The sequence below is a fragment of the Penaeus japonicus genome, unplaced genomic scaffold (assembly GCF_977035675.1).
Source record: "Penaeus japonicus unplaced genomic scaffold, GWHDUDI00000001_assembly GWHDUDI00000041, whole genome shotgun sequence".
Taxonomy (NCBI): domain Eukaryota; kingdom Metazoa; phylum Arthropoda; class Malacostraca; order Decapoda; family Penaeidae; genus Penaeus; species Penaeus japonicus.
Window position 1 is genome coordinate 11888631 of NW_028234443.1, and position 12500 is coordinate 11901130.

At 33.7% G+C, this 12500-nt stretch overlaps 1 protein-coding gene across 1 annotated transcript in view; it reads left to right on the forward strand.

Moving 5' to 3' along the window:
• Positions 1-12500, forward strand: part of LOC122246943 (cell adhesion molecule Dscam2) — a 419843-nt gene that overhangs the window by 321344 nt on the left and 85999 nt on the right. Inside the window, exons 2-3 of the mRNA XM_086534422.1 lie at positions 2041-2219; positions 6919-7057. Of these exons, the coding sequence (XP_086390548.1) occupies positions 2041-2219; positions 6919-7057 (318 nt within the window). The remainder of the gene's footprint in view (positions 1-2040; positions 2220-6918; positions 7058-12500) is intronic.

The window sequence follows — 12500 nt, forward strand, 5'->3', positions numbered from 1 at the left end:
GATGGACAATGATGATGATTATGTTGATGAGGATAATGATGAAGGGGGTGGTGAAGATGATGGTGATGATGATGATGATGATGGTGATAATGATTATAGTAATGATGGTGACACACACACACACACACACACACACACACACACACACACACACACACACACACACACACACATAAGAATAAAATGATTATGAGATGATACTGATATATATATATATATATATATATATATATATAATTTTTAATATATAATATATATATTTTTTTTAAGATATTTAATATGGTATTTAATAAAATTGCTTGTTTAAGGTAAGTTGAGTGATTCAATAAGAACGAAAATGTCTAATTGCTAGATGAATATATTGGTTATTTAGTATCAATAAGACGAAAATGTTTGCAAGATGAAGATATTATGTGTTATTCATATTTTTTCTTGCTTTACAGTGCTTAATCTTGCAGCGAATGTAATTGCAAGTGTTTAGATGGGAAAATTAGATGGAGAAATATTAATTTTGCATTGCGCTGGATTTAACAATGGCTTTGATCATTTAGATTTCACCATTAAACTAATAATTTGGAGATAACAAATTATTCCATGGGATTTTATGTTATCTTCAGGTTTAATTATATAATAATGAGGAAAGCAAAGAAAAAGATAAATGAAAAAAGTAGTGATGCTGCTGCAATTAATGATGAAGGGAGTGATGATGCTAATAATGATAATGATGATTATGATGATAATGATGATGTATGTAAAGAGGATGATAATGACGATGATGATGAATATAAAGATGATGATGATGACGATTATGAGGAGTATAAAGATGATGATAATGACGATAACGATGAATATAAAGATGATGATGATGACGATTATGAGGAGTATAAAGATGATGATGTTGACAATGTATATAAAGATGAGGATGATGATGATAAAGAACAAGATGAAGAGGAAAGCGAAGACGAAGATGAAGATGGAAATTATGATGATGATTATCTTTAATTATTCAGATACAAGTATCGATGGATACAACATGTTATTTATAAAATGCATTCACAGTGTTAAACAACGGAAGCTAACTATAACAACAATATTAGCCCCGTTAACTAAAAAAGATGATTACGTGATACAAAAAGCGAAATAACAAAGTAAGGAACAAAAATGATAACAACGATAATGATAATACTAACAACGATAAACCACATCAACATCACACAAACATAAACCCACATACGATATCCACATAATTCTTACCCATATTTATGTACTCATGTTCATAAGTTATCGAGCCCCCATAGCTCTATATTATAGTATTTATGAATGGGAAATATGACCCATTCATAAACACGGTGTCCCTTTAATTATACAAGGCTTAGTTTAACTAAATATTTATAACTGAGGCCTATATCACGGAAGGCTATGAGAGAGAGAGAGAGAGAGAGAGAGAGAGAGAGAGAGAGAGAAAGAGAGATAGAAAGAGAGAGAGAGACAGAGAGAGAGAGAGATAGAAAGAAAGATAGAAAGAGGGAGGGAGGGAGAGAGAGAGAGAGAGAGAGAGAGAGAGAGAGAGAGAGAGAGAGAGAGAGAGACAGAGAGAGAGAAGATAGAAAGAAGATAGAAAGAGAGGGAGGAAGTAGAAGAGAGAGAGAGAGAGAGAGAGAGAGAGAGAGAGAGAGAGAGAGAGAGAGAGAGAGAGAGAGAGAGAGAGAGAGGTAGTGAAAGAATTTATCTGTTTTTTTGTGTTTGTGTTTGAGGGTGGGGGTGTAATGGGGGGTGGGGGTGTATTATAATGCAATAACGGCTTGTTTGTGAAAGAGAGAGAGAGAGAAAGAGAGAGAGAGTAGTGAGTTTATATATATATATATATATATATATATATATATATATATATATATATATATATATAAATCAAAGAAAAAAGAAAAAAAGTCCCCCTCACCCCCCCAAAAAAAAAAAAAAAAAAAAAAAAAAAAAAAAAAAAAACAACAACAACAACAAAAAACATCCAAATTTAACCTCTTTCCTTCCTTTTCCTTGCAGCCTGGGCGCGGGCGGGTCTGGAGTCGCCCATGTGGGTAGAGGAACCCCCTTCAAAGCTATGGTTCGTGTCTTCCGCGGGCGGGACGGCCTCGTGTCAAGCTCGAGGGTCACCGCCCCCTTCCGTCAGCTGGGTCAACCGCGATGGAAGCGCCGTGACTTCTGTGCCCGGCGTCAGGGAGGTTAGTGTGTTTGTTTGTTTGTTTTGGGATTTGGGTTGGTTCTTTGTTCGAGATTGTGCGTGTTTCTTTGTATGTGTGGTTGTGTGTGTTTGTGTGTGTTTGTGTGTGGGGTGTGCAGTTTGTGTGCGATTGTGTGTGCAGTTTACATGTATTTGTGTGTGTAGTGTGTATGTGTTTGTTTGTGTGGTTTGGATGCCTTTGTGTGTGTGTAGTGTGGATGCGTTTTTATGTGCAATTTGGATGCGTTTGTGTGTGTAGTTTGCATGTGTTTGAGTGTGTAGTTCGGACGCGTTTGTATGTGTAGTTTGGATGTCTTTATGTATGTGCATGTGTTTGTGTGTAAACGTTTGCAATTCTGTAAGCATGAGTTTGTTTGTTTGTTTAGGATTGTATGTTTTGTTTGTATATCTTTATGGATTAGGGTTTAGTACTGTGGTGATGACGTGTATTTCGTTTTGTTCATGTGATTGCATGAGATTGCGTGTGTTTGTCTCCGTTTGTTCGTAGTGATTTACTTGTTTGGATTTTTTGTGTATTTGTTTGTAAATATTTGTGAATATGAATTCCTTTACTTTTTTCATGTGTTTGTTTTCAAGTATGCAAGCCGTTTATTCATTCATACTATGTGACTATGTGCTTGTATCTCTACGTATGCTAGTACTTTTGATGTGTGTTGTGTACGTATTACTGCATTTGCTTGCGTAATTTTTCTATGATTTTCTCTGCGTGTGTTTGAATGTATGTAAGGACTACCTGCGTGAGTTTTGTTGCTTGTATGTACGAGTGTGCGTATTTTGCCAGTGCTATGGGATAGATAGATAGATAGATAGATAGATAGATAGAGAGAGAGAGAGAGAGAGAGAGAGAGAGAGAGAGAGAGAGAGAGAGAGAGAGAGAGAGAGAGAGAGAGAGAGAGAGAATTTAATAATAGAGAAGATAGATAGATAGATAGAAGAGATAAAGGTATATAGATAATAGATAGAAGAATAATAGATAAAAGATAGATAATAGATAATAATGAAGAATAGATAGATAGATAGAGAGAGAGAGAGAGAGAGAGAGAGAGAGAGAGAGACCGACAGAGAAAGAGAAAGAGAGAGAACGCTGAAGATGATGAGACACTGAAGCGCCAAGAAATGACAGAATCAATATAAAGGAACCTCCGGCAATGTTGCAGAGCAAGACAGAAATGGAAACGTCTTGCAATTTGAAGATGGGGGCTTCCTTGCACACAGATTGCGCTCTGCTTGTTTGAGTTGCAAAGGGGGGAAAGAGAGTGAAAAAAATGCTAAAGGAGAGGGGATTGGAATGGAAAATGAAGACGAAAAAAAACAGCACAGGAGAAAAAAACTATGTTCATGTGACTTTAAAAGCGAATGCATTATTCAGCGGATTTCGAGAGAGAGAGAGAGAGAGAGAGAGAGAGAGAGAGAGAGAGAGAGAGAGAGAGAGAGAGAGAGAGAGAGAGAGAAATAGAGATAGATAGATAGATAGAGAGAGAGGGGGGGGGGGATTATGAGAGGGTGAGACAGGGAGATGAAGACACGGAAAGGAGAGAGAGAGAGAGGGAAAGAGAGAGAAAGAGAGAGAGAGAGAGAGAGAGAGAGAGAGAGAGAGAGAGAGAGAGAGAGAGGAGAGGAAGCGAGATGATAGAGGAGAGGAGGAGAGAAAATAAATTGTGGGGAAAGTGATTGAGTAGAGTTAAGGATAGACAGGAGATGAAGGAGGAAGAAGTGTTAGAGAAGATTGGAAATAGGAGAGAAAGAGAAAGAAGATTATTTGGGGGGTTTGTTGATATAAGATATAGATATAAATAATGAATACATATTAATATCAGATATAATATGTAATATAAATATATTATATAAATAGATATAGATAATATATACATATTATATATATTTATATATATATATATATAAAGATATATCTACTATACTATAACTATCTATCTATCTACTATCTACTATAATATATATAACATAGATGATATATATATATAAATATAAATATTATAATAGATATATATATATATATTTATATATATAAAGTATACACTACACACCACACATACACACACACACACACACACACACACACACATCACAAACACACACTCACACATAATATAGCTATATATAATATATATATATATATATATATATATATATATTATATATTAAATATATATAGATATATATATATATATATATATAATATATATATATATAAATATATATATATATATATTATCTATCTATCTATCTACTTTCTATCTATATATATATATACATATATAAATATAAAGATATATATATAGAGTTATGGTATATATAAATAATATATATATATATAAATAAAGATAGAAAGTAGTTAGCTCACACACAAGTTAGGCACACTCGACACACAAACACACACACACACACACACACTCACACCACACACTCACACACATATATATATGTATATAATAATATATATATATATATATATATATTATAACATACTATATATATAAATATATATATATATATATATATATATATATATATATATATATATATATCATGTGTGTTGTGGGTGTGTATGTATAACATATATTACATATATATGTAGTAATTTATATAATATATAGATATATATATATATATATAAGATATTATATATATATACAAATATAACATATATATATATATATATAGTATAGATATATATATATCATATATATATAATATAGATATAAATATGTATATATATATATATATAATATATATATATATATATGTGGGTTTGTAGTATATATATATATATATATATATATATATATATAAATATAATATATAATATATATATATATATATAAATATTGTGTTGTGTGTGGTTAGATAGATAGACAGACAGATATTTATAAATGTATATATATATATATATATATATATATATATATATATATATTTATATATATATATATATGTGTGTGTGTGTGTGTGTGTGTGTGTGTGTGTGTGTGTGTGTGTGTGTTGCAGTGTGGATATCATGCATACAATACATACTATACTAGAGAAGGAGTGAGAGAGAGAGAGAGAGAGAGAGAGAGATAGAGAAAGAGAGAGAGAGAGAGACAGAAAGAGACATACAGACAGAGAGAGAGAGAGAGACAGAAACAGAGAAAGTGAAAATAAAAAATCGGTTTGCTTATTTTTCCCTCTTTCGCAAAACTAAACATTGAGTCAGCTCTGCATAATTATATTTCTCTTAGGAAAAATGAATGGAAACTAAATCAAATATTTACGCTAGTATGAAGGGAAAGAAATACCACGGTGGGCTTTTAACCCCCAAAAAAAGAAAGAAAGAAAGAAAAAAAAAAAAATTATGTATAATCCAAAAGTGAATTATTCTCGTTTTAACTCTTTATTCTTTTCTTCAGTCCTCCCTCCATTTCTCTTCCCGTTTTCGTTAAGAATATAAACGTTGTCAAAATGATAAAATGCAAAACAAATTATCGTAATATATCCGGACCATCATAAATCTTTTGTATTTCGTAATTGTTAGCATTATGCTCTTTTGCACTTCATTAGTATTATTACGGTATATAAAGTATGTATGTTTAGAAAAGGAAGTTGAAGTGGTTAAGTTTCATGACAAATGTAATTGTTTTGACGTAAGTGTTACCATTTAAAGCTCCTTTTGTTCACTCACTCCCACGCGGGTCTGACAACACGTTTCACACACACACTAACATAAAGACACATATACACATATGCAGTGTATATATGTATACATACATATATGTATATACTGTATACATACATACATACATACATACATATACACACACACACATACATACAATAGATCTAATATCTAGAATATATACAATAGTAATATATAATATATATATATATTATATATATATAATAATATAGATAAATGTAAGAATACAACACACACAACCACACACACACATATACACAATTTAACAATATATATAATATAATATAGATATATATATATATATATATATATATTATGTATATATTGATATTATATATATATAATATATCTATATATATTATAATAATTTATATATAAATATATAATATAAATATATATATTCATACATACATATAAATAAGATATATATATATAATATATATTATATATTATTTATATATATATTATATACATATATAAAAACACACACACACAAACAACACACAAAAAACCCACATACAAACATAAATACACACAACACACACACTCACACAACACACACACACACACAAACACACACACACACACACACCATATATATATAATACATTATAATATATATATATATGTATATATTATATAATATAGGTATATATATATAGTATATATATTATATATATATTATATATATACTTATCTATCGATCCTACCCATTTATCTATCTATCTATCGAGTCTATCTATCTATCTATATATATACATATATGTTATCTACAATATCTTCTATTATTATCTATTATTATTATCTAAATACTATGTGTGTGTGTGTGTGTGTGTGTGTGTGTGTGTGTGTATGTGTGTGTGTGTGTGCGTGAGTATGTGTCAGTATATCTATATATGTATCCTAAACATAAACATATTCCCAAAGGTAATCTCTGTACCATCAACGTACCCACACACCTTAAATCTTTTCCTTCCTCCCTCAGGTTTTAAACAACGGTACGCTTCTGTTCCTCCCTTTCGCCAACGAAGCATTCCGAGCGACGGTACACTCGGCCACGTACCGCTGCCGGGCTTCCTCTCCTGCCGGTACCGTCCTCTCCCGTGATACACACGTTAGAGCAGGTGAGGTGCTTCTGTGTGATGTTCTGGTGATATAAATGATGATGATGATGATGATGATGATAATGATGATGATGTTGATGATGGTGATGTTAACTATGATGATGATGATGATGATGGTGATGTTAACTATGATGATGATGATGATGATGATGATGATGATGATGATGATGATGATAATGATGATGATGATAATGATGATGATGATCATGATGATGATGATTATGATGGTGATGATGATTGTGATGGTTGGCATGATAATGATAATAAGGGCAATGATGATTAATAGATTAATAAATTAACGAAACTGATTTAAATGAGGAAAATGATAACAATAGTCATAGTAATAATAATTTGTAGTAATGATGATAAAGATATTGATGATAGTAACAAAAATGACTAATAGTAACTATGATAATAATGATAATAGTAATGATAACAAAAGTAATGATAACTATTATGTCAACACTTTAATAATTTCGCTTCCAGTGTGCTTGACGAATTTCAAAACTTTGATTTTTTTGCATGGATTAAAATATATAAAGAAGAAGAAAAAATAAACAATATATATATATATTCTGCAATAATGACATCATTAAGAAGCATGCATATAGCAACACGGACATCTGATTTTGCCAATATATACTATTTGAACATATTTTTTGTGTTTATCTAATTTACTAAACAATATTTTTTTTCGATCTTTTTTTAATGAAATAGTGTTTATTCATATAATAAATATGATAAGAATTTCTTGTCATGTCTCGTCACGGCTTGAACAATTCTTTCTTGATGATGATGATGATAATGATGATTATGGTGATGGTGATGATGATGATGATTATGGTGATGCTGTTGATGAAAATGATGATTATGGTGATGGTGATAATGATAATGATGATTATGGTGATGATAATAATGATGATTATGGTGATGATGATGATGATAATGATGATTATGGTGATGGTGATAATGATGATTATGGTGATGGTGATGATAGTGATGATTATAATGATGATGATAATGATGATGATAATGATGGTGAAGATAATGATGATGGTGATGATGATAATGATAATGATGATGATAGAAACTAATATCGTTCCGACTATCATCATCACCCTCACCATAATCCTCATCACCACCACCAACCCCACATCTCTCCAACCATTCCCACAATCATATCATTATGCATGAAACTCGACACTGTCAGCTTGCACAGAGTAGGTTTGCAACCGTGAATATTCTGGGTATTCCTATTACTGCAATAGCGGCTAGTCTGAGGCTACTAAGCCGCCGTTGCATTAGTGTTGCTATTATTGCTCGTATGATCATTGTTATCCTTGCTATTTGCAATTAGCATTATGATTATGATGGTGGTTTTTGTTGTTTTTTGTTTCTGTTGTGTTTGTTGTTATATGTTTTTATTTGTGTTACTATTCTTACTATCTTTATTGTTATCATCATTATTGTCATTGTGCGTATTATTTTCATTATGATTATTATCATCATTATTACTATTATCATTATTGTTATCATTACCCTTGTTATCATCATTATCCTTATCCTTATCACTATTATTATTATCATCATCATCATTACCATCATTATTACCATTCTTCATTTTATCCCTATCATCATTATCAATTCTATCATCCCCTTTGTTGTTGTAATCACGATACCACCATCATCATCATTATCATTATCATTATGATCATTATAGTCTTTTTCTTATGATTGTTATCATCGTCGTTATTTCTATTCTCATTATAAGTATTTACAGCAGCTGCATCTTTATTGCCACTGTTATCTATTGTAGTAGTAGTGGTAGTTGTAGTAGTAATAGTACCGGGTAGTTAGTATCCTTAGTGTCATTCTAATTATCCTTTCTATTATGATTATCATTGTCTTTATTATTATCATCATCATCCTTATTGTCGTTATCGTTATCATTGTTGTTATTGTCATTATTATCTTTACTATCGTTATTATTATTATTATTGTTATTATTGTTATCATTATCATTATTATAATTATTATTATTATCGCCATTATCCTTATATTACCCCCTTTGGATTTACTTTAGTTTGAAACGATACGAGAACTGAACAAACTTGCCTAGGCATTCGCTGGATGTTATCTTTTCATTTATGTGTTTTTGATTTTTTTGTTTTTTTTTGTGGTTTTAGGTCTTTTAGTTTTAGTTTTTAAAAATCATTTTATCATCATTTATTTTAGTTAATGTAAGTAGATTTCTCGTGTTTATATTATTCTATTGTAACGCTTGTTTGATATTTACCTTCATGGCTTAAGCACAGTTTAATGTGTTAATTTTCATTTTATTATTTTTCATCTCGTTTTTATTTATCTATTTATTTTTTGTTACTAAGGTCGGGTCCTCATTATAGACTGTATACATAACCTTACATTATTCCCATTATTATTATTATCATTATTATTATCATTATTATTTCCATTATTGTTATCATTATTGTTATTATCATTATTATTATTATCAATTTTTATTATCAACATTATTATTATTCATTATCATTATTATTATTATCATTATTATTATCATTATCATTATTATCATTATCATCATACTGCTAGCGTCACGATGCAAAAAAATCACCAATCCGTTTTCTTTGCCCATCGCATGGGACTGTGTTCTTAGCCCTGAGGAGGCAGTCCCATAAAGTTCGTTTGACGTCACCATCACGATTATCATCATTCTTGCTATTATTGGCACTCTTCCGTTGCATGTGCCACGCAGATTTCATCGCGGTTGCTGTCAACATTGCAATTGGTATCGGCCTTTCCTCATCGCCACCGCCGTCGGCCTCCTAATCACTTGCAATTGCTTTTCATCACCATCACTCGCCCTCTCTCGCTGCGGGAAACAAGACTTAATGGGGGTGGATAAGTTGCGTGAGTGTGTCCGTGCGCGAATTTTAGAAGAACGGCGTATGTTCGGGTGTGTGTTTGTGTGTGTGTTTGTGTGTGTGTGTGTGTGTGTGTTTGTGTGTGTGTGTGTGTGGGCTGAGGGGTTGGGGTAGGGGGCGTCTGTACTAACGTGCATATGCAAGTTCGTGCAGTTGTGTTTGCTGCTTTAAGTTCATTCGTGTGTCCTTACGTATATTCGTGCGCGCTTTCGTGAATTATATTAATCACATTGTACATAAAACAATGAAGAAGAAGAAAAGGATAACAAAGAAAAAAAGAAAAGAAAAAAAAAAAAACAAACAAACCAACAGGATAACAAACGGCTATGCACGAACACCTTCTCGCTCTTTACCCCGAAGAAGCAACAGAGCGAGCAGGCCCTATGTTTTCCTGTTTCTCATTTCCGTTGTCTCATTCGAAACATGAATGAGTGAGGGAATCGACTGTGCCCTTGCTTACAGACGGGGAGCCGAATGCAATACACGCCACCTGCTTGCTTAATATAAGAGACACACTAAGTTTAGCAATTTCCTCGACCCAAAGTTACGACCCCATTGATAAATTCAATTTTCACGCTTCGGGAGCTATCGCCAAAACACGATATACGAAACGCCGGCAAATTAATTCGCGAAGTCACTGTGTTTATGGGACAAAGGGCAATACTTACTGCTAATTGGAATGCCGTGTTGTTAAACTCCCGTTCAAGCGTTAGAGGGGTAGGTAGGTGAGGGGGGGAAGGGGAGGGGAGGGGAGGAAGGTAGGAGGGGGAAGGGGAGGGGAGGGGAGGGAGGTAGGATGGGGGGGGAGAGGGGAGGAAGGTAGCAGGGGGGAGGGGAGGGGAGGGGAGGAGGGTAGGAGGGGGGAAGGGGAGGAAGGTAGGATGGGGGAGGGGAGGGGAGGGGAGGGGAGGGGGGGAGAGGGGGGGAGGAGGGGGGAGGGGAGGGGAAGAAGGTAGGAGGGGGGAAGGGGAGGGGAGGGGGGGAAGGCAGGACGGGGGAAGGGGAGGGGAAGAAGGTAGGAGGGGGGAAGGGAAGGGGAGGAAGGTAAGTGGGAGGAAGGGGAGGGGAGGATGGTAGGAGGGGGGAGGGGAGGAAGGTAGGAGGGGGGAGGGCTAGGGGGAGAGGGGTGGACTGGGTTGGTTGGGGAGGTGGTGGGGAGGTTAGGAGGAGGAGGGGAGGGCTAGGGGGAGAGGGGGTTAGTTTAGGTAGGTTACTCTAGTTATTTAGAAGAAGGTAGGTTAGGTTGGGTTATGGTTTGTGTTGGTTAGGTGGGGTTGGGTTGGGTTGGGTTGGGTTGGGTTGGGTTGGGTTGGGTTGGGTTAGGTTACGTTAGGTTAGGTTATATTATGTTATGTTAGGTTTGGTTATGTTCGGTTAGGTTGGGTTGGGTTGGGTTAGCTAAGGTTTGGTTAGGTTAGTAAGCAGGGAACATATGCATAACGTAGATCATAAAAGCTTATTGGACTCTGAATATTTCAGAGACGGGATAATCAGTGCTAGGATGTAAATGCGTGATCTTGCATGTTGCACTTGCACGTGCGCTCTTAGGAATGGCCTGGTTATGTTACTGAAGTAAATACATGTTACAAGCGGATATATATATATATATATATATATATATATATATATATATATATATATATATATATATATATATATATATACGCACATACATGCACACACACACACACACACACAAATACACACACACACACACACACAAACATACACACAAACATACACACACACACACACACAAACACACACACTAACACACACACACAAAACACAACACATAACACAATCTTGAAACGGTGTTTCTTCGTATGTTTAACACATAAAGAGAAACCTAAAAGGAGAATAAATTATTCTAATTAACTTGCTACTTAACCAACATCACTTATGAAATATTAAGTGATTATGCATAATTATTATCGTATATACGTCAAGTGGATGATTAATCGTGAGTTTAATCATTTTTATTATATCAGGTGACATTAGATTAGATTATATCATATTAAGTAGCTGTTGCGGGAAATGTCAGAGGTGACGGAAAAAAAGAAACAATATGAAAACGGAGTTGATATTTGACATCTTTGTTTGTGCATGTTTGTGTTTGTTTGTATGTGTTTTTGTTTGTTTGTGTGTGTGTGTGTGTGCGTGAGAGAGAGTACGTGTGTGTCTGTATGAGAGAGAGTACGTGTGTGTGAGAGAGAGAGAGTACGTGTGTGTGTGTGTGTGAGCGTGCGTGTGTCTGTGTGTGTGTGGATAGGATGCAGGACACTTTACATTGCTATTTAAAAAGCATTTTTTTTTTCATTCGAAGCACTACCAATGGGCGGTTGGCACTTTATATGTTCACCATCAGTAATGTTAAATATACGTAATTATACACTACACTATCACCATCATTTATATCTTGCCAGGGGATTCAACACTGGAATCAATAATCCAAGTAAAATATATACATGTACAGACAAGGTTTAGAGAGAGTCTTCTTA